Source organism: Oryctolagus cuniculus, chromosome 6 (genome assembly GCF_964237555.1).
Source record: "Oryctolagus cuniculus chromosome 6, mOryCun1.1, whole genome shotgun sequence".
NCBI classification, from domain to species: Eukaryota; Metazoa; Chordata; class Mammalia; order Lagomorpha; family Leporidae; genus Oryctolagus; species Oryctolagus cuniculus.
In genome coordinates this window covers 134,775,906-134,799,829 of record NC_091437.1, presented here as the reverse complement: position 1 = coordinate 134,799,829, position 23,924 = coordinate 134,775,906, and the positions used below count along the sequence as shown (strand labels likewise).

Genomic DNA, 23,924 nt, shown 5'->3' with positions numbered 1-23,924 from the left:
TTCTCAAAGATACAATGAGGTAGAATGTTTGCTGCAGTTTATTTACCCATAAACAAAATCCAGAACTATAAACCTAATTCTTGCTAGAGAAAGCTTATACTTGAGGATGCATTATCCTTATAATAATCACCTGGCCCTGTTCTTCAAAAAATAAAGCAAAATGGTAATATTGCTGGAGGTAAAACAATGACTCATTAGTATTTAGATATTAATTTTTCTATCTATACTACAGAATATAAAAGGCTTTATTATAAAATAAAATTAGAAAATTATAGTAGATAGCAAATGACAACATACCATCTGACGTCGAGATTGTAGCTGTCTGTCCAATATATACTATATCCACAAAGAAGGAATGTGATTCTGATGCTTTCTGTAAATGAATTCTTTGAAGAGCAAAATTTGTCCCAGTGTATTTGGCTTGTATGAGATCTAGAAGGTCTATGCAAGTATAGGTCCAGCTGAAATATGGTTGATTAATTTAGAATTATACCAGTTATTTAGTTTCATGTAAACAAATATACTATAAAAAGATTGACATTTTAGAAGGAAGTTATTTTTTCCCCACAACCTTAACAAGGTACAGCAGAAAGAAACTTACATTAGCAGTAACGGATTTATTGTTGCCTAGAAACGTGGATGTTATTTTATTTGGAGCATTGGTAGCAGCTTTAGGAATGTAAATAACATTCTGTAACAGGTAAGGAAACTAAGGAGCATGCAACTGGGTGTAGAGCACATTATCAAAAACAAGACACCACCACAGAGTCCACTATTATAGTAAAAATGTTAAGGGATAGGATAGTTTATTCTGTTCAGTGCTAAAAAGCAAAACTGGAACTTAGGGCCAGCATTGTGGCAGTGCAGACTATGCATCCCATATGAGCATTGGTTTGAATCCAGGCTGTTCCATTTCCAACCCAACTTCCTGCTAATATGCCTGGGAACTCAGTGGAAGATGGCCCTAGTCCGTGGGCCCCTGCCACCCACTTTGGAGACGTAGACGCAGTCCCAGGCTTCTGGGTTCTGCCTGGTCCTGCCCTGGCTGATGTGGCCATTTGGTGGAGTGAATCTGCAGATAGAAGCAATCTCTCTCGCTCCCTCTCCCTCTCTCTCTGTAACTGTGCCTTTCAAGTAAAAAAGTAAATCTTGAAAACAAAACAAAACAAAACAAAATGCTGGAACTTAATATTACTTTAGAAGAGCTCGCCAGAGTAGCGCCATCCATTATTCTAAGAGTCAAAAAGATGCTGTTATTTATAGATATAGATGGTTGCAAAATACCTTGATTCAGATTTATCAATAAACATTAACTATATTGAAATCCCATAAATTATAACTAAGCATTTTGGCTAAGACAGCTTGTAACAAACAGATAAATATTGCCATTTGACTAATTAAACATAGGTTAATAACATTCAGCTACCACTAATACATCAGCTACCACTATAGTTACTTACTAACTGACCAGTCTGTTTTGAATCCCTTCTATGTTCATTTTCCATGTGCTTTTATAAACTGATCATGAAATCCACTTTGCAGCCAAGTTTAACGTACACATGCCACTCACAGAAAATTGTATGCAAAATCCACTAAGGAGGCCAGCGCCGCAGCTCAATAGGCTAATCCTCCGCCTAGCGGCACTGGCACACCAGGTTCTAGCCCTGGTCGGGGCGCCAGATTCTGTCCCAGTTGCCCCTCTTCCAGTGCAGCTCTCTGTTGTGGCCCGGGAGTGCAGTGGAGGATGGCCCAGGTGCTTGGGCCCTGCACCGGCATGGGAGACCAGGAGAAGCACCTGGCTCCTGGCTTCAGATCAGTGCAGTGCGCCGGCCGCAGTGTACTGGCAGCAGCTGCCACTGGGGGGTGAACCAATGGAAAAAGGAAGACCTTTCTCTCTGTCTCTCTCTCTCTCTCATTGTCAACTCTGCCTGTCAAAAAAAAAAAAAAAAAAAATCCACTAAGGATGAGTGCTCTTTAAACTAAAAAAAATGTGCTCAAGGACTCTCAAAGAATTCTGCAACTAACTGAATAATTATGAAGCTTTAGAAACTATTACATAGAAAATCTTTCATATTGAACAGGACCCTTTATAAGAGAAAGGGAAATTACAAATGATACTTAAATTTAAGTCAATTGTATGTTGTGCCTTTTAGCTAAATAATTCCATTTTTGAAAAGAAAATCAGCCTACATTTTGGATTTTGAAATATGACTTATGACTACCAATATTGTTTCTGAAAGGTTATAGAACAATTCTTGGAGAAAAATTGCATTTTTAGCACTATGCTGTATTGGAAAAAAAACTAACATGAAAATATCTATTTGATCTAGGTAGACTGGCCTACATAAAAGCAGATATAGGACATTCTGATCTAGAAAGAATTGACTTTCCTTGGGCTGATAAAATTTTAATGACTAAACTTCCTTCTTCTTAAAAATCATAATATTTTTGTTTAAAGGTCTTATAAAATTTAGGGAAAAGAAAGCCTATCTGTTTCATTAAATGTAGTGCACCTTCAAACTGCTGAAAACAGAGTAATGGTTAAAAGAAGAGGCCCATCTTTTTGATATGATAACTAATGGTCTGATTAACATGGAAGAATGACCTCTACAAAACATTCCAAAATGCTTTCGCACTAGAGGAGTGAAATGTATAAAGATGGTCAATGTCAAGTCTAATCTGTGATTCCACTCTTCAATTTGAGCATTCAGAGAACTAGTGTAGCACAAGTAACTTTGAATGTCCCTTTAGAAGGATTTCTGCTTCACAGTGATCCCTTATGGATTACCTATGATTTGAAATGGAACTGCAGGGGGCCTGTGCTATGGCATAGGGGGTAACGCTGCCGCCTGCGGTGCTGGCATCCATATGGGCACCAAGTCCTGGCTGCTCCACTTCTGATCCAGCTCTCTGCCGTGGCCTGGGAAACCAGTAGAAGATGGCTCATGTCCTTGGGCCCCTGCACCTATGGTGGGAGACTAGGAGGAAACTCCTGGCTCCTGGCTTCAGATTGGCACAGCTATGGCTGTTGCAGCCAATTGGGGAATGTACCATCGGATGGAGGACCTCTCTCTCTCTGCCTCTCCTCTCTCTGTTTAACTCTGACTTTCAAATAAAGAAGAAGAAGAAGAAAAAAAAAAGAAATGGAACTGCAGAATTGTCTCCACTTAACTCATTCATTCATAAATTTGGTCCCAATTTATAATTTGGATTAAGATATGTAGTGGCCTCAAATACAAATATTTCTATAGTGGTGAAAGAATTGATACTTCTTTCAATACGAATCTCTCCCTCTCCCTCTCCCTGTCTCTCCACCACCACCACCCCGAGCCTGCTCAGCCTCTATCACTATAAATTTTTATTTTCTGTGGAAACCAGTGGTGGAATTTATGTGCCTTAAAAAATATCTATTTATTTGTAAGGCAGAGTTACACAGAGAGAAGGAGTGATCTTCCATCCATTCATTCTCTCCCCCCATAACTGCAATAGACAAGAGCTGGGATAAGCCAAAGCAAGAAGCCTGGAATTCCATACAGGTTTCCCATGTGGGTGGCAGGGCTTAAGCTCTGGGCCATTTTCCACTGCTTTCCTAGGTGCATCAGCAGGGAACTGGATCAGAAGTAGAGCAACCAGAACTTGAACTGGTGCTCATATGGGATGTCAGTGTCACAGGCAGTGGCTTAACGTGCTGTACCACAACATGGCCCCAGTATGCACTTTGAAAATACCCAAAGGTCACACACAGGAGCCATAAGCTGTTTATTCAAATGCCATTGAGTAGCTGTCAAGAAAAAGACATTTCTTAAACATTTGTTCAAAAAGGTGTACTTTCTTGTTAGGGGCAACGGATTTGGCTGTTGCCTCTAATTTTTCATGAAACAACGTGACTCCGGAGTTTCCTGCATCCTTCTCAGAAAACAGCCTCCCACAGTTCTGGACAAACCTTGGCCAAAGCACAGAGTTCAGGCACTCTTTTCTCATTCTTCTTGGAAACCCACCTCAAGTGTTACCAAACATCTATATCCAATGAATATTCTTTGTGTAACAAGAATTTTCCTTTATTTACAACCTATGAAACCACATTCAGGACTTGTTCCAGAGGCATGATATAAATTATCTTTCTTATGCTTATTTCAATAATCTAAGGAATACCAGTGGTAGAATTTTTGTTTCTTGAAAAATTTTTGAAAGGCTTAATGTCATTACTATAGACTTTCTCTTTGATGAATATCTTTGAGTGTCTACATTTTAACTTTGGATTCCTTCCTCTTGGCTAAAGAGATTCTCACACCTGGATTTAAAGTTGGTCTGTGGCTGCCCTCAATTTATCCAGTGAGCAAAATATGTGAGGGGCAATAGGTCCACAAGTTCCTGATAAGACACCAGAGATGCACAACAAATATGATGCTTGAATCTGAAAATGAGACTATCACTTCTCTTCTTACCTTAAAACAAAGTCAGTGCACTTCCAAGCAAGGAAAGTTGTAAGTTGGCAAAATTCCTTTAAAGTTTCAAATTTTAAAAAAGGGTGGGGCATGACTGAGGCTGTATCTAATGTCACCTGTTTCCAGTCCTGGTGGGCCCAACAGGCTCTGACATGCTCCCCTCCACCTGTCTGGTCTCATCTCTTGTCACTCCTCCTGCCACTGCCCAGTGAGCTTACTTTGTTTCCTCCTGAGGGAGTCCAGGGATCTAACTCTACTGGAGCACCCCCAGGCCCCCATCCTGGCTATCTCACATTTCATCCCTTTGCTCATCCCCAAGGAGATGCATCCAAAATTAGTTTAAAGCTCTTTAGCACATAAGGTTCCTTTCCAGTCCAACTTGTTCAATGAATTTGAGAGGAATAAATTAGAAGATGGCTACCAAATTTTTGAAACTGAGAATGAGGTAGAAAATGGGATGCGGGCCAGCACCGTGGCTCACTTGGTTAATCCTCCACCTGCAGCACCGGCATCCCATATGGGAGCCAGTTCTGGCTCCAGTTGTTCCTATTCCAGTCCAGCTCTCTGCTCTGGCCCAGGAGGGCAGTGGAGGATGGCCCAAGTGCTTGGGCCCTGCACCCCATGGGAGACCAGGAGAAGCACCTGGCTCCTGCCTTCGGATCAGCGCAGTGCTGGCCGTAGTGGCCATTTGGGGAGTGAACCACTGGAAGGAAGACCTTTCCCTCTGTCTCTCTCTCTCTCTCTCACTGTCTATAACTCTACCTGTCAAAAAAAAAAAAAAAAAAAAAAAGAAATGCCTTCTTTCAGCCATGTCTAAATATCATGACAGAACTGATTTAAAAAAATAAAAAAAAAAAAAAAGAAAATGGGATGCTTAAAGTTGCAAAGCTGGACAGCAGCTTCTTCACCCAAAAACAAATTTCTCCATCAAGATTGTGCTTTATTTACATCTAATTATTCTACTCTCCATTATTATCTTAATTTTTTTGCTTGTCTTTTTTCTTATGGTTGCTATTTGTTCTATTTCCAGTTTTAAGTCATTTTCTCTCCTCCTCTGTCTGGGTGACAAGAGGCAGGGCTGCTTCTGCCTCACACATTCCATGGATGGCACTTTTGAATCATCAGTCTCATCTCCAGGATGAGACTAGGATAGCATTCTTCATGTATTATAAAATGACAGCACTTAAATGACATATATTAAAGTATGATACAAAATTATATAAGCATACAAAATTATATATACCAAATATATATTTTATATTATATATTTACATATACAAAATTATAAAATGATAGCACTTAAATGACATAAAGTATGAGCTCTGACAGAAAAAAGAAATATACTAGAAATCTTTTCAATATAAAAAATCATAATATGTTACTTTTATGACTCAAACTTTACTTGAAAGAAAAATGCTTATAAAATAGTGGAAAGGAAATACTGTATATCTTTATCAGAGTGTTGGTTACATGACTGAATATATTTCTTAAAATTCACTGAATTGGCCGGCGCCGTGGCTCAATAGGCTAATCCTCTACCTTGCGGCGCCGGCACACCGGGTTCTAGTCCCGGTCGGGGCGCCGGATTCTGTCCCGGTTGCCCCTCTTCCAGGCCAGCTCTCTGCTATGGCCAGGGAGTGCAGTGGAGGATGGCCCAGGTGCTTGGGCCCTGCACCCCATGGGAGACCAGGAAAAGCACCTGGATCCTGGCTCCTGCCATCGGATCAGCGCGGTGCGCCGGCTGCAGCGGCGGCCATTGGAGGGTGAACCAACGGCAAAAGGAAGACCTTTCTCTCTCTGTCTCTCTCTCTCACTGTCCACTCTGCCTGTCAAAAATTTAAAAAAAAAAAAAAAAAAAAAAAAAAAAAAATTCACTGAATTGTGCACTTAGAAAGCAAGTGTTTTACTTTATGTGTATGGCTAAAATTTACAGGAATACTTTGTAAAACAGAAAAGTATATGTAGGTGTTTTCATTATTACTTATAAATAAAATTCTTGCATGTATTGCATATAGAAATGTAAAGTTAGGATTGTTATATATTTCAGAAAATATAACAAGAAAAAAACAAAACATAATTATATAAGATTAAATTGTGCTTGAGAATATAGCTACTGTGGTTATTAAATAACTTTCTTTAAACTAATTTATTTTCTGACTTTAAATTTCTTCATTTGCATATCTGTGTCTAACTTTTGGCAAAGCAAGTATTTCAAAATATATTTTCTTCTTCTGTTCTGATATATTTATCAAAATATTTTATTTCTCTACTAACATATGACAAGAATCTGTTTTCAGTGATAGAAATCTAATGACAATATTTTAATAAATCTCTTTCTGCCCTCCTTCTGTAACTAGGAAGATTGTTAGATTTAAAAAATATATATAATTTCAATGCTAAAGTTAAACATTGTTTTTAATTTTAAATGGTCATGGGTGATGATATTTGACAAATTTTTGCTTTCATAATCTATAGATTTCTTTTTGTTACAAGCATTTCTGTCAGGAAACATCTATAGAGACCAGGAAAATCACAGTCCAATCCATGGTATACATGCCCTCCACCCCAAAATCGAAAACAAAACACATAATAAATAAAGTCTAAGAAAAGAGTGTGTTTTAGCTTCAAGGTTTACATACTGTACTTATACCACACGTATATATAACTTAAACTTTCAAATTCAAAGTGTAACTTACGTGTTTCCATAAGCAAATTTATATGGGAACTGTGTATCAGTGCTTCTAGTAATCCTGCCATTGTCTTGGAATTGGAATTTGAGGCCAATAAAATTTGCCAGAAATCCTTTGTATGCAAAACATAACTATAAGAAATGAAAAAAAAAATCAGTGGCAATATCTTACCATTAAATTCCTTTGAAGCAACTCAAATTAGTTCAAAACAACCCAATAACTATTTATTGAGCATTTTGAATATAAAGCATACCAGAACACAGAAAAGGGAATGGTTAATTTCAGTTAGTTACAAAACAACTGGGGTAGAATTTATAGAGGAGCAAGTGGAATTAAAGTTGCTTTACAACTAATGATTAATCCTTTGTTGTTTTCTTAGACATAGTTTTCTTAAAAAAAATTAATAGAGATGGGCATTTAGTCTAGTGGGTAGGATGCCCATGTCCCATATCAGAGTGCCTGGGTTTGATAACGAGTTCTGATTCCTGACACCACGTCTTACTAACACAAACTCTGGGAAGCAGCAAGTGATGACTTAAGTAGTTGGGTCCCTGCTACCATGTGAGAAAACTGAATGGAGTTTCTCTCTCACTCTCTCTCTCTCTCTCTCTCTCTAAGTATGTGTGTGTGTGTATCTGTCTCTCTGCCTTTCAAATAAAATAAGTTTTTAAATGGAAACAAGTCATTTCCTACTGAAATATGCATGTACAAACTGTAAGTAAACTGTGCAGTCGACTTAAAAGGCTATTGTGTGGAAGGAGACGAAAAGTAAACATTCCGGCAGATTAACTGGGATGTGAATGCAGCTGAGTACTTAGAGATGAATATTACCACAAAATAGCAATTAAATACAAATGTTAATGGTCTTTAAGCTTGCCAAATATTTTGAGAACTTTGGACTTGAGAACAAGTGCCACAATTTGAGAATCCGAAGCAAACAAACAACAAGGATGCATCTATGATGCCAGTCTTAAATCATCGTACGAAAACTGCCATTTGCTCTGGTCATGATTTGTTTTTTTTACTTTCCCCTGACTGGACACCCAATATCATCCACGGTGGTTATAGCCATTTTTGTTTCTTCCAAACTAATGTAGAAAACTGGACGAGGTTTCACATTTCTAATTGTTTTGTTATTTGAACTTGGATTAAGTAGTTTCTTCTGGGATTATGAGACAGAGCAGAATACAAGACACATGACACATAGGCTGCGAATCACCAGAAGGGGACAGCACAGCACCCAGAACGTGAACTGCGTGCCTGTCCAACATGAAATGCTTTCACACGGCAAGCATGTCTCCTTGTCTTCGAATTTCATGAAATTTTATTACCAAGGTATTTTCCAGATTCAATTAGCATATCATTTTGTTGCGCTTACCTGATTATAAGGAAATAATGAAAGGTCTCCATATGGTATTCTGTTTGGCTTAACATCTGCTGAGTCAAAAAGCACAGCTGGGTTTTTCAGGGAGTAACGACCACAGTAAGCGTCAGTCTCAGCTGTCTTCTGCCCTCTATTAATCTGTTCCTACAGAAACAATAACACTGCCAGTGAAAACGGGATTTATTGTCTTGCTTTTCCCTACACATCTCCATCCAAGTTGTTCAAGCTCCAATTCAGACCCCATTGTTTCAGAAACTACTTGAACTTGAACTTGAAATGTTCCCTGAAATTCTAAAGCTTCATTTGGATTCATAACCATACAATCCCTTGTGCATATATTTGACTATTTCCTAAGTCCCATCTTTTTCCTTCTTTTATGAGCTCTTTGTGGGCATTTTTCATTGCTTCCATGAATGTTTATTCAGTGTTTACTGTATGCCAGGCTTTTGTTTGTTTTTGGTTTAATCTTCAGGATTAAGGCAGTGAAGAATATTTTCCCCTTTCACTAAAGGCTACCAGTCTGGGATAAAGATGCAGTACTTATAATACTAAAGTTGATGAGTTAATCACATACAAGCAAAAAGAAATGGGAGAAATGAGTTCAGTATTTCAAGATAAATAAGAGTTCAAAGAGAAAAGCTGTAAAAGCATTGTTCAAATGGGAAAAAAGGGCCTGGTGTCTGCAGAGACAGGATAGAATCTGAGAAAAAAAGCAGAGGTGTGGGAGATGTTGGGGTTGGGAAATGCAAAGAGTTTGAAGGCACATGGAATATGTGCTGGGGTGGTAAGGGGAGATGGAGGAAAGGAGTCGAATGCCAACCACATTTCCTTGTGGTTGTTGGCACCACACTCAGAACGGGAGCATCCGAGTACGCGAATAGTCATTAAGTTGAAAAGATTACCCACTGGAGGGAAAGATTTTCCTCTTTTCCCACAAATAAATCTGCTCATGTAAAGTGTAATGGGATCCAATTTTAAGGATTCCCATTTATTTCTAGAATATTGACCTGAATTAAATAACTCAACTATGCGTCTCATGTTCTTACGGTATTCCCTTGGAAATGGTGACTGTCTGGCTCCCTCAAGTCCTCAAAATAAAAATTGGGAAATTATGTTTCCTTTACTGTATATCAAAGGAAAATCATTACATTTCATGAAGAAAGAATGACTAGGCATTGTACCAACTGACCAGAAAGGGATTTCAAAAAAGCAAGGGAAGCAATTTACTAAGAAATGCGCATTACAGATTGTATTCTCTGAAGTCAGTGAGGAAAAAGGCTATACTTGGCCACCAGATAAAGAAAACAAACAAAAATTCTATACATCTTATATTTACTTGCCTTACCTACTTTCTATGAGGAAGAAAACTCACATGTTGTGATAAACTGCTTTCATCAACCATTTTATAATAGGACAAGATGTTAAAACGGGCTTTATTGATAAATGTACAACAAAATAATTGTTTGCAATTTTATGTTAAAAGAATGCTGGTTCAAAACCTAGTCCTAAAATTCTAAACATTCGTATTTGACCAGTTTCACAGTTTATTATGCACTCCATACCAGGTTAAAATCAGTTTCATAGTCTCTGAAGTATTTCACAGCAAATCCTTCTTCAAAATTTGCAATTTGTGGTGGACACTTAGCGCTAACCATTTCTTCCACTGCTACCTGAAACTAAATTAACAATACAAAGTTTAGCAATTTCTTTTTAACAGAAAGAACATCAGTTACATTTTACTAATTATAATGATTAGGTATAATGGGATATTTTCATATTTTAGCCATAATTATGAGATCACCTCCTAAATCATTTTAATTTAACATAGGATAATTTTAGTGTCCAGTGACTTTCTATAAGTTTTATTTTACAATAATTACATCCAATTAGCTAATATTAACTTATTTAAAATATCATTAAAAGGTAGACATATTTGTTTGGTAAAGGGAGCAAAAAAAGTCCCATTAATTAGGTACATTCCCTTTCCATATTCAGAGATATATCTCCCACTGCAACCAATGATTTCAACACTGTCAGCTCAGTCCATGGGGCCTCCTCTGGAAATCAAAATCCACAGATGCTCATTTCCTAAATACTTTAAATCACTGCTAGATTACCAATGTTTCCTAATACAATATACTGTATGATTGATGCAGTAATCACAAGAGAAAATAAGTCTATACAGGTTGAGTACAGGTAGAATTTTTTTTCCTCAAATATTTTCATTCTACAGTTGGAACTTTAAGATAAAAAAGGTTAACTGTACTGTCTGTATTTGCTGTATGAGAATGTTGGGATTATGTAATTAGAGGCAGCATTTAAGTATTTTACCTTTTTGTCAACTTCACAGTTCTTTGTGAGAGTAAATTGAAATAAAGCATATAAACCCAAAAAATAGTTCTCACAACTAACTTAAAATTAACTGGAGAAAGTATAGACTCCACTGATTTCTACTTTTCAATAAAGATTTCTTTGTTTATGATTATTCAAAAATAAAAGAAATTCTGGAATATACAGGAATTGATACATTCATGAGTCTGCAACAATTTTTTATCTATGTGTCTGGCAAAAGACAAGAGTAAATTGAAGTTTAGAATTATGAACAATGTATAAATTTTATTCATCAAATGAATATTAACTTAAAATACCTTGTACAGGTTGTTGTCTAAACTCAGTAATTCATAAGCATATATCAACAGCTCCCTCATAAATCCTGTTGGCACAGATATAAGAACTTCCCTTTCCTTTTCTCTATCATTGTAACACTTCTTTCCTTCTGTCCTCACTATGGGGTGGCTCCAATCCACCATGCCAAATAGGAGACTACATTAGTACTCTTTAAAGTGTTTTTTATGAAGATTGACACTTAAATGACTTTATATTTAATAAAATAACAATATATTTAAACTAACCAATAATTTATATTTGAGCTTGCACTGTACTATATCTGTCAAGAAAGTTCTCACTTTCACATGATGTCAAATTGAATTTCGAATGAAGAACAATGCTAGGGTAGATAGAAGGACACCAAGCCTCTTTGTGGAAGCAGAGCAAGGCACTGTCTTTGAGATGTCTTGTCTGGAAAAGGGGGTGGTAGATTGTCTCAGAGTCCCCTTTCTGAAAAAAATGTCCATGCTGATACTGAGGCAAGTCCGTCATATTCTAAATGATTTTTAGTGATTTTTGTAGTATCTCCTTCCCATCTGTCTACAAATACCCAGTCAATGCTGTGAGAAGATGCAGGGAAAATGCATGGTAGGAACATTCCTAAAACATACATCATGTGCTGATGGCCAGGGGGTAAGAGGCTTAGAAGCAATCCCATCCCAATTCAATGTGAATGTCTCCATACTGGGTTTTCCTTTGATCTGTTCTGTGATATACAAAGTGACGTTATTCCCTTCTAGGACTTCATAATCAAGTAGCTCAAAGTCTCCTGCAATGAAGTATCAAACAGAATTTTAAAAAGTTAATTAATAAAATATCAATATACTTGGTTACTCAAATATAACCAGAGTGGCTCTATTTGAAGCCCCATTATTACAAAAGAAGAATGAATGCAGATGATGGAGATCCTTAAATCTGAGCAAATTTAACCATAGCAAAACTAGCAAATCAGTTAAATGCTATTCATTGAAGGTTCTGCTTCTATAGCTTAAAAGGAGATAGAAGGAAGGTTGCATTAAGACTATGAGGTGAAGTTCAATGAGCAGCTGGATATTGCAAAAGACTCTTTAGTCTTGTGTTGGCACCATTATTTTAATACAAAGGGCAAGGCTAGAATATTGCCATTTTCTTTAAAAGTAAATAGTGCATAAACTGAATTCCAGGAAAACTACAGGCATGTGAGGCTTTTTTATCCAATCTCACTTTAAGAGAAACACAGGCTTGTCCTCAGACATCTCTTCTCTTTGGAAGGGTGTTTTACCTATGGAATGCCATTTACCTTTTTCAGGTAGAGTCTTATTATTTGGGTAAATGAGTATGGTTATGATTTTGGTCACTGCTGAAGCTTTAAAATTTCTTTCTTATCTATAAGTGGATCAAAAAGGATACACATATTGATATTTATATAATAATTAGACACTCTAATTTGGTGGATGAGTTTTAGAAGTTTAATTCATATAAACCTAAATTCTTCATCCTCTATTCAACATTAAAATTAACAATTTCATAAAAGGAGACAAACACTGAGATTATATTTTACTTACATGAATTTGGAAAATAATGATTCCCAATGAGTAGTAAATGCACACATATTCAGGGACCTGCTTTGTGGGCTAGATATACCAAATAGCCAAATTGTTTTCTAAACTTACCTTTAAGACAGAATGTCTACCTCAATATTTTCCAAAGTGCCTATGTGAAACATTAGCAAGAGGTTAATGGCTATTACTACGAAGGAAAAAGAAAGAGGGAGGTGTAGAGAGACCAAAGAAGTTTGCATTAAGCACAGAAAATATGGGCTTCTTACTGTAGGATTTCTCACATATTTTAATAATCTGATGAACTCTGTCAATCTGCAAGGAACAGTAGCAGTATTCAGTGTTTCTCATGTGAATTTGACCACCACATACTTTCATCTGGCAAGATTCAATCAAAGCAGTGTCTCCTGAACAATACTGGGTTACTTAAATACTGCCTTCAGAACCAATTCTTTCACCCATTTGTAAAGCATGCTATTATGTTAGTGCATTTGTACTGCATACACTGCTTTTCTCATGCATTAGAATTGTACATTCCTTGAAACACAACTAAAACTTAAATTACCGCCCATTTGATTTCTACTTCTTCTGAAACTGATAAAGGTTAGAAATCCATTTTTGTTTCTCTGTCACCTTAGAAAATCTATATATTTTAAAGTGGAGTTGCACAGGGCACAAATTTATTTCCAAGGAAATATAAAATGAAATACTGCTTACCTCTAGTTGATATAAAGGTTATCATGTAGATAAAGCTCTGAGAATTCTGTGTTCTCATTACTTGAACTTTGTCTGGTTTTATAGACCAGAGGTCATTTAAGGCTGATTGTAATATGAAGTCGGTAGCATCAGCAGGTATCAAGGCTTTTGAAGGGATTAAACAAACACAAGAGTTGAAATCTTTCCGATTACTGCACCTACTCCTTAAATTTCTGAAGCACCCTATGCTCTGTATCATATAAATTATCATTTAGAGAAATTGTGATCTAAAATTGGTTCAAGTTCAGAAATATTGGCCATTTAATAGGTTTGTGATTTCCTTGGGGACAGAACTCATATTTTGTTATTTCCACAATAATCACTGAGTTTGGTGAACAGCACTTGTCAATATTTACTAAATGAAACAATGAACAGAAATATCAAAATTATTTTTTTAGAATTACAAAATACAGAATGCGATGTTGCTTATTAATTAATAATGTTTCATAGGTCTGTCACTTAATCCATAAAATTGAGACATGCTTATTTCTCTGCAATAATGAATCAAATTTCTATTTTATTAACTTACACCTAAAAGTCAAAGATATACAAAATCCTTACATGCATTTAGATATGCATTTATAATTATCCTTATTTTAAAAAAACTATGAAATATGCCAGAAAACTATCTATATTACTGCTATTTTCTAACTGAGTCTGAAGCTTCTTTTTGTAACTCTTGCCTCTAGCATATCAGTAAAACCATATTTTTCAAAGAGTAGAATTTGAGTGGTCCACATATTTTATATCTATGGATGAGAAGAAATAACATCTCTTTAATTATTTATAACGTACCAGTTTTTTCCATGTTGTAGATTAATCTGTATTGGTATTGGGAGCATGAATTAGCTTCCACACATGGGCTGGTTATTACGATCTGCTGAACTTCATTAGCTGCACTTGCTGTTTCCCAGTGTTCCAATGTTACAACCTATTTTCCAATTTTAAAATAAAATATCTTTAATATATAGAAAAATCCATTTTAAAGGTATTACAATTCATCTATTCAATTTTTCTTTATTGCTTGATTTTACTGCAAAAGATATTTTTTAAAAAATATTTACAAATGTTTCTTATTAAGCAACAGCCTATTTGATTTATAGTACAAATACCCTAAGCTACCATTCAGTAATTGTCCTTAATTGTTTTCTAACAATATAATATTTTACCTAGTAAAATTAATAACCAAATAGTGCTCCTGTCTTTGGACATTTACCTTCTATAAAAAGGATCTATAAGCATAGCAAACCTGTATTTCCTGGATGATTGTTGACTGGGATTTGATAACTTGTTCTTCATTAATTGCATCTCCTGTTTGCTGCTCAGTATACACATTTTTATACTGGTACAGTCCAACATCAACAAAAGCACTTAATCTGTATTCCTGCAGCAAGATTTCTATATAATATCTGGAAAATATTAAAATGAATATAACTTCTTTTCAAGAACACATAATATTTTTCAATGAATAAAATAGCATTATATAAAAATTTCCCTTTAAATGATTTATAATATAGTGCGTTTTAATTAAAAGTTTAAAATATTCAAAGTTTCATAGTAGTTTGCTAAAATAAAATGAATTATGTAGGATATCTTATTAGTGGAGAGTTATTTGCATTCATGGATAATTCATTCATCTTAGTCAACAAATGTTTACTGAGAAAGGTACTATCCTTTATCCTCAAGACATTTAAAACAAAATAACACCATATATTACAATGGTAATTGACTGGCATACAACACAGAGAACATGTAGAGGTTAAATACTTTAATACTTGCATGTTCAAGAAAATGATAGGCAGGCTTAGATGCTTCACATAATTTATACCTGAATGGTTGTATACATCAGAGAGGAAAGCTCCTACTCTAGAGTTCTTTAAATTTGGATCCCTTTGTAACTTGGGGGACAAAATGTTGACTCCCAGGGCCAGCGCTGTGGCATAGCAGTAAAGCTACCGCCTGCAAACCAGCATGCCACATGGGTGCTGGTTTGAATCCCAGCTGCTTCCCTTCTGATCCAACTCCCTGCTAATGCACCATGGAAAGCAGCAGAAGATGGCTCAAGTGCTTGGGCTCCTGCACCCAGGTGGGAGACCAGGAACAAGCTGCTGGCTCCTGGCTTCAGATCAGCCCAGCTCCAGGTGTTGCAGCCACTGGGGAGTGAACCAGCAGATGGAAGATCTTACTCTCTGTCTCTCTGTCTCACTCTCAATCTTTCTCTCACATAACTCTGCCTTCAAATAAACAAATAAATCTTTCAAAAAAATGTTGCCTCTGGAACTTCTACTGATTAGAGTGACTATAGCCCTCCAACAACTAGAATGGGATTCACACTGAGTATTTGGATTCTTCAATCCTCTGCCCATTATCTAACCATGCACCCTGGATAAGGTGCTCATTGGTCAGCTGCTACAAGTGAATGAAAAATTCTTGCTTCCTCACCTATGTCTCTATCAATGTCAACATTCTGTGAAGAAGCCTGCAGGAATCCCCTCTACATTGTCACACATCATTGAACATGTATTCTTTTATATGAAAATAAGCATCCATAGATTGTGGAAGGCCCCGAGAGATACTTGTCATCTCTCACATGTCTAGGATAATATGGCTCTGCACAGTCCACCTGATAGAAGCAATACTGAGGGATAAACTATCAAGCACTTGGTTGCCTATGAAACTGTTCACCAGCTCTTCCAAACTGAGATGGCCAACACTAATTAAGGAGCAGGACTCAAAGAAGTACTATTAAATTATCTATCCTTACTCACAGTTTGAAAATATTAAGAACCCTCTGTATGCAAGACACTAAACTAAGCACTTGACAGACATTATTATGTTTATATTATTCTCTTTTTTCCTTTGAATAACAGAGGCAGAATTTAACGATTTAAAGATTTTTTTAAACACTGAGTAACTGAGGTAGAGGTTACAACAGAACAAGGTACAAAAAAGAGATACACTCAGGGATGGAACTCTCCTATCCAAGTAGAATGACCTGGTAATCTGAGCTAGTTTTGGAAAGGCTCTGGGAATCTCTGTGCAATAAACCAGCTAGAATGGCCTTGACTGCAGAATTAATTATTGTAAGGGAAGGTTCTACTGGTTTTGCAGGAACACAGAGGCCAGACAGCAGATATATTAACAGTCGCTTTGACTCAAGTTCTAGCCTCCTACCAAGCAGGTCCATTTAATTCATTCTCTAAAACCAAGACAACATCAGAAAATGCACTGATGATTGCAGTATTAATCAGGCACTCTACTTAACTTGAACTTGCTTACTAGTTATCTTGGCTTAAAAAAAAAAAAGAAAGCATTCAAGTATATTATATAGAGAACTGGAAGCAAAAGAAAGAGGAGAAAAGACTGGAATGGTTTTCCCATGTCAGTTCCACTGAGATCTCAGTAAGAAGATTGTATTTGATTGGTCCCAGGTTCCACTGATTTCAGTCCTCTCCATTTCCATCAGAATGGCTTGTGATGCTTTTGAGCATAATTTCATCAATGTCTGGAAAGGTAACATGATAGGAAGGGAGGGGAAAAAACCCCTCCCAACTGGAAGTGAGGTTTATTTGTTCAAACCTTGAATGCAAACCAGTCCATTTGCTTTGGCCAATGGAATATCACCAAATATCCATACAACGAGTATTGAAAAGTATGTGTGGCTTAGGTGTTGTCCTCTTTATTAAGGGTAACTCATCTCCTAATGTGACGACTGAGCTAGACCATCTGGAATGGCATCCCCGATATCTAAGTCCCAACTACGTCGGCTGGGGCTCCAGATATGTGAGATCCTCCTAGACCATCAACCCTGAACTAAGTTACCTAGGACCAAAAGAACTACCCAGCTAACAAAAAAAAAAAATTGTGTTAAATACTAGACACTTGTTTGAAACTACCAAAACTTGGAGTGGCTTCTTACGCAGTAAAACCTAACAGATACAAATGATAAATGGAAGATGAGCTTAATGCATCTTGTCATGTCCTCCATGTAACAAAGCCACTTTGAATATATCATCTCTTTTATCTTCCCATTTTCTGGAACCAGGAATGGCTTTTTGAATGGGGTTATATGTTATTTGGGTGCTAACCTCATCTGTCCTCTGGACTTGACACTTCTTGGCTAAATGATGTGCTCCTTCAGGGTAGAGACTGTATTTGAACATCCCTTGTATTTTATTTCCAGCACCTAGCCCAGGATGTGGGATTGTGTGTTGTTAATATGCAGTGGCATCAACTCATGTGGTTTGGCTCAGTGGTAGAGACAGAATTAGATGGGTGTAGTAATTGAAAGGTACTAGAAAAGGGCTAAAACCAGGATTAACTAAATTTCACACCATCACAACTTCAGCAACAAGTTTGATTTAAATGTCAAATTTCTCTGGTTAGCTAAATGCCAGTATTCTTAAAGTCATAGCAACAAAATTTAATAAAATTATAAATAATGAACAAATATATTAAATCAATAAACTATCTCCACACAAATAAAATAAAAATGTACACTTAAAAACACAATAATTTAAAGACAAGGAAAAAACCTTACTCTCTTCCTTTCTGAAGATAAATATCATCTGATCTTTGTGTTGGACTGGAAAAGTAACTGTTGGCATTGGCAGAATGATATGCAATCCTCACCTTATCCCCAGAAAGATAGAGAAAGAAAAGAGGACTTTATCAGTAAAAGTTACCAATATATATTACCAAATATAATTTCTGTCAGCATTAGAACTTTTAAGAATAGAAAAAAACAGACTCATAGTGGCTTTACCAGTTTGCATCCCAACCAACAGTGGGTTAGTGTCCCTTTTTCCCCACATCCTCGCCAGCATCTATGTTGGTAGATTTCTGAATGTGAGCCATTCTCACCTGGGTGAGGTGGAACCTCATTGTGGCTTTGATTTGCATTTCCCTGATTGCTAGTGACCTTGAACATTTTTTCATGTGTCTGTTGGCCATTTGGATTTCTTCTTTTGAAAAATGTCTATTGAGGTCCTTGGCCCATCTCTTAAATGGGTTATTTGTTTTGTTGTTGTGGAGTTTCTTGATCTCTTTGTAGATTCTGGTTATTAATCCTTTATCTGTAGCACATTTGCAAATATTTTTTTCCCATTCTGTCAGTTGCCTCTTCACTCTCCTGACTGTTTCTTTAGCAGCACAGAAACTTCTCAATTTGATGCAATCCCAATAGCTAATTTTGGCTTTGACTTCCTGAGCCTACAGGGTCTTTTCCAGGAAGTCTTTGCCAGTGCCAATCTCTTGCAGGGTTTCTCCAATGTTCTCTAATAATTTGAAGGTGTCGAGTCATAGATTTAGGTCTTTAATCCATGTTGAGTGGATTTTTCTCTAAGGTGTAAGGTAGGGGTCTTGCTTCATGCTTCTGCATGTGGAAATCCAGTTTTCCCAGCACCATTTATTAAATAGACTGTCCTACTCCAGGAATTGGTTTTGGATCCTTGATCAAATATAATTTGGCTGTAGATGTTTGGATTGATTTCTGGTGTTCCTATTCTGTTCCATTGGTCTATCCATCTGTTTCTGTACCAGTACCATGCTGTTTTGATTACTACTGCCCTGTAGTATGTCCTGAAATCTGGTATTGTGATGCCTCCGGCTTTGTTTTTGTTTTACAAAATAGCTTTAGCTGTTCTCCTCATGTAGGATCTCTGTCATTAATGTGCTGTACATTATGATTTAATGCTATAACTAGTACTCAAACGCTATTTTTCACTCTGTGTTTCTATGTGGGTGCAAACTGTTGAAATCTTTACTTAATATATGTTAAACTGATCTTCTGTATATAAAGAGAATTGAAAATGAATCTTGATGTGAATGGAAGGGGAGAGGGAGCGGGAAATGGGAGGGTTGTGGGTGGGAGGGAAGCAGTCGGGGGGGGAAGCCATTGTAATCCATAAGCTGTACCTTGGAAATTTATATTCATTAAATCAAAGTTAAAAAAAGAATAGAAAAATACAAAATGAACTCTGTAATTAACACACAATTATTCTTAGGTGTTTAAATTTAACTGAAAAGTGATCTCCGTTAAATATAAGAGTGGAAATAAGAGAGGGAGAAGATGTACAATTTGGGACAAGCTCAAGCTGACTTGTCCCAAATGGTAGAGTTAGAAACGTGCCTGGGGATTCCAATTCAATCCCATCAAGGTGGCATGTACCAATGCCATCTCACTATTCCAAGTGATCAATTTCAGGTCACAATAGATAAAAATGATAGGTCTAAGAGTCAAAGGGATCACATAAACAAGACTAGTGTCTGCTAATACTAACTGAAAGAACTAAAAAGGAGAGAACGATCCAACATGGGAAGTGGGATACACAGCAGACTCATAGAATGGCAGATGTCCTAAACAGCACTCTGGCCTCAGAATCAGCCCCTAAGGCATTTGGATCTGGCTGAAGCCATCAAAGAAGGAGGTACCTTTCTTTGAAGGGAGGAGAGAACTTCCGCTTTGACTATGACCTTGTCTAACTAGCATCGGAGTCGGCAAACTCAAAAGGCTTCCATAGCCTTTGCAACTCATGACAAGAGCCTAGGGAGATTACTGATGCCATAAACAAGAGTGTCAAATTGTTAAGTCAACAATAGGAGTCACTGTGTACTACTTCTCATGTGGGATCTGTCCTTAATGTGTTGTCCAATGTGAATTAATGCTATAACTAGTACTCAAACAGTATTTTACACTTTATGTTTCTGTGTGGGTGCAAACCGTTGAAATCTCTACTTAATATATACTAAATTGATCTCCTATATATAAAGAGAATTGAAAATATATCTTGATGTGAATGGAATGGGAGAGGGAGCAGGAGATGGGAGGGTTGTGGGTGGGAGGGAAGTTATGGGGGGGAAAAAGCCATTGTAATCCATAAGCTTCTGTATATTAAGATAATCGAAAATGAATCTTGATGTGAATGGAAGGGGAGAGGGAGTGGGAAAGGGGAGGGTTGTGGGTGGGAGGGATGGTATGGGGGGGAAGCCATTGTAATCCATAAGTCGTACTTTGGAAATTTATATTCATTAAATAAAAGTTTAAAAAAAAAGACTTGCAATGGAAAATAAAAATATATGTACTAGGAAAATGTTGTTAAAAGAAATAAAAAAAGACTAACAAAGCAAACAAAAAGAAGAAAATGTTATTGTTCAATAAAACATTCTGTTTGCACCGTGATGAATTTTGAGGGATTTATCCAAAATAGATCATTAGAGGTAGGCCTAAAATATGCCAAAGATTGTTAGGCATCACTAGAATGAGTGGATTTTGGGAATCCCACTAGGAATGACTGCACCATCTTTGGAGGAAGCATGTTGAGAAGCTATGGTAAATTGGGGTTCATAAATTATAGGTTCATAAATTACAAGTTTAAATAACTTGTGAAATTAGCTTGAAAACAATCTTGCCATATAAATTGAGTCAGATGTTATTTTTATTTGAACTATTAATATTTATGAAACTGTCCTAAGGAAATAATTCAAAATAAAGAAAAATTTAATGAACACAGATGTTCAATGAAGTATTATTGGTGGACATAAAAATTCAGAAGTAATTTAAAAACCTATCAGTACAGAAATAGTTATCTAAGTAAACCCAGGTTATGGCACACTATTCAATCATTAAAATGATTATTATAGAAATTATTTAATGACAGCACTTGATAATAATTTGTTACAAAAGATAACTATGGAATGGGATGTATGATTCAATTTATGTAAGACCCCCAAAACAAATATGTTTAAAAGACAGACTTTTATCTTATCACCAAGCAAATGTAGAATAATGAAATATTTTCATTATTCTCGAGATGTATTACATTTTTGTAATTCTTTCATAATAAAAAATGTTCAATTTAAAGGATACATATCAGACTGCCTGAAGCAGCAGCATCCCCTATGAGCTTCAGTTTGTGTCCTAGCTGTGCCACTTCTGATCCAGCTCCCTGCTAATTGTCTGGGAAAACAGCGAAAGATGGCGCAAATGCTTGGGCCCCTGCCACCCATGTGGGAGACCCAGAAGAAGCTCCTGGCTCCTGGCTTTGACCTAGCCCAGCCCTGTTGCAGACATCTGGGGAGTAGACCAGTGAATGGAAGATCTTTCTCTCTCTCTCTCTCTTTCTCCTCTTCTCTCTCCATAACCCTACCTTTCAAATAAATATTTTTAAAAACACAATAAAAGATGCATGTGTGTTTTTCTCTTGGAAGACAAAAATAGAGATGGGAGATAATTTCTTTTAGGTTCTAGGTTGTTTTTTTTTTTACATTATCATTTGTATCATGTGCTAAAATACCCAAGAACAAAATCATATATTGTTTCTCATAAATTGTTTAATATGGCCATTTGTTTGAATTTTTAAAAAGTGATGTCCATGAGGCCAGTGCTGTAGCATAGCAGGTAAAGCCACCACCTGTGGTGCCTGTATCCCATACGGGCACTGGTTCATGTTCTGACTGCTCTGCTTCCCATCCAGCTCCCTGCTAACACGGCTGAGAAAGCAGCAGAAGATGGTCAAAGTACTTGGGCCCCTGTACTCACATGGGAGACCCAGGAGAAGTTCTTGACTCCTGGATCCTGGCTTAAGCCTAGCCCAGCTCTGGCCATTGTGGCCATTTAGGGTATGAACCAGCAGATGAATGATCTCTCTCTATTTCTCCCTCTCCCTCTATTATTTGCCTTTCAAATAACTTAATCTTAAAAAATAGTGAGATCCATACAATGATCATCACACTATATGGCTTCCTTACCTTATCTTCTGGAAGTCCAGTCTGGCTGAAATAAATAGCATAACGGTCATCACCTTTGATGTAGAATCTATAAAAATCAGAATCTGGAGGCACCAAAAATCCACTGAAGCGAGCAACAAATGTGTCTTGTTCCATGGGCCAAACATGAGAAGCTGAATCTACCCAATGGGCACCCAGGTACCCTGGTGTTTTTTCATTATATCCCAGTATCTCTTCAAGATGCACTGGCCGACTATTATTCCATACCTCAAGCTTTAGGCCTCTCCCACCTAATGATGCAAAAGAAGCATTTCATTAGAATCATGAAGCAATATCTCCACAGGCCGTCTGTTTGGGTGATGGTTATAAATAATTATTTCAATTCACATTTTTAAAAATTTCTCAAACTTCAAGATTCAGATCATTTAATTACAGAGCCAATACCTTGATTATGCTTTCCAAGCAAACACTCAATACTTTTCTTCCTTTATTTTTTCTTTTTCTACTTTAGGATTCTGTCTCCTCCTTAGAATCAAAGAGAGAATATTCCCAAGAAAGTATACCTACGCACTATGGCCAGTGGAAAGCTGTGATTACGTTTTTTCCTAGTAAGTAAAGAGATGTTTCACTCTTTTTTTTTTTTTTTTTTTTTTTTTTTTTGTTCTTCGTCCTTGAAATGCTGCAAGAAGTAGGATCACTAAATGCTAGGTGCTAAGTCTGTCTGGATATGGGAAAAAACAGCTACGCCTCTTCAGCTGAATTTGGAGAAAAATGTGAGTACTTCAACCTTCTACAGTGGGAGCATTCTCAGATACATGCAATTTTCTTCAAAGTTACCCATCACAAATATCAAAAATCTTCCTTCCGCTGGTCTAAGGTCATTTTAAACAAAGAAGTGTAAGAAGCTGGCAAACTAAATTTATTTTGCTTCAACTACCAATCAATGAAACCATTATAAACAGATGTCGCAGTGTGTACAAGACATGTGGTATATACCACACTCAAACACAGAGCGTATCAGTGGCATCGGTGTCAATGCGAAAGCATCAGGGAAGTTTCCCTGGGCCACAAGCTAAAAGGAATTTTGAGTTACATTTGTCTCATTTCCTGTTCTCACTCACAGATCAAGGCACACAAGCAAGGATTTTTGCCTCTTCCATTTACTTCTGCACCAGGAGAAGGTATTTTTAAAAATCTCTACATAATCTGTGCAAAGGTCTAGTAATCATAACTTAAAGTACAAATAATATTTTTCCTGATGATACATGTCAATAATATTCCTTTTTTCTCTTCCTGTTTTTTTAAATATAGAAATAGCTATTCTCTCTTATATAACTTACCTGGATATACATTTTTGAGAAACTGAGGTTTGGAAGGTGTCTTGCAATATATATTATTTTCTGTGACACTCAAAATACCACAAGCTTGACCTACAGAGAAGCAAGGTAGGAAATAGTAACTGGTGAAACTTCAGAATGCAAATCTCATCAGCCTATCTAGAAGTACTTTTTCTACTAAAAAATGTTGCTTATACAACAGGCATAGTGGGGGAGTCTTCATTTCATTCCCACATTCCCACTAAAGCTTATCAATAATTAATTGTCATACTTCCATGAGGCAACATTTTCCTGGCAAACTATCACAAGCCAGAGAAAGAAAATTTTACAATTTCTGCAAAAAAAAATTAAGAATTTGATAAAACATGTCTTTGTAAACC

The 23,924-nt window shown here is 36.7% G+C and overlaps 1 protein-coding gene across 3 annotated transcripts in view; it reads right to left on the bottom strand.

The window, feature by feature from the left end:
- Positions 1–23,924, bottom strand: part of PKHD1L1 (PKHD1 like 1) — a 196,712-nt gene that overhangs the window by 143,214 nt on the left and 29,574 nt on the right. For all 3 annotated transcript variants that reach the window (XM_070075409.1, XM_051843973.2, XM_070075410.1), the window contains exons 12-22: positions 23,548–23,637; positions 22,229–22,497; positions 18,021–18,112; positions 14,730–14,889; positions 14,276–14,411; positions 13,442–13,585; positions 11,798–11,955; positions 10,082–10,195; positions 8,514–8,663; positions 7,142–7,266; positions 298–461 (exon numbers count right to left, since the gene is read on the bottom strand). In XM_070075409.1, the coding sequence (XP_069931510.1) occupies positions 298–461; positions 7,142–7,266; positions 8,514–8,663; positions 10,082–10,195; positions 11,798–11,955; positions 13,442–13,585; positions 14,276–14,411; positions 14,730–14,889; positions 18,021–18,112; positions 22,229–22,497; positions 23,548–23,637 (1,602 nt within the window). The remainder of the gene's footprint in view (positions 1–297; positions 462–7,141; positions 7,267–8,513; positions 8,664–10,081; positions 10,196–11,797; positions 11,956–13,441; positions 13,586–14,275; positions 14,412–14,729; positions 14,890–18,020; positions 18,113–22,228; positions 22,498–23,547; positions 23,638–23,924) is intronic.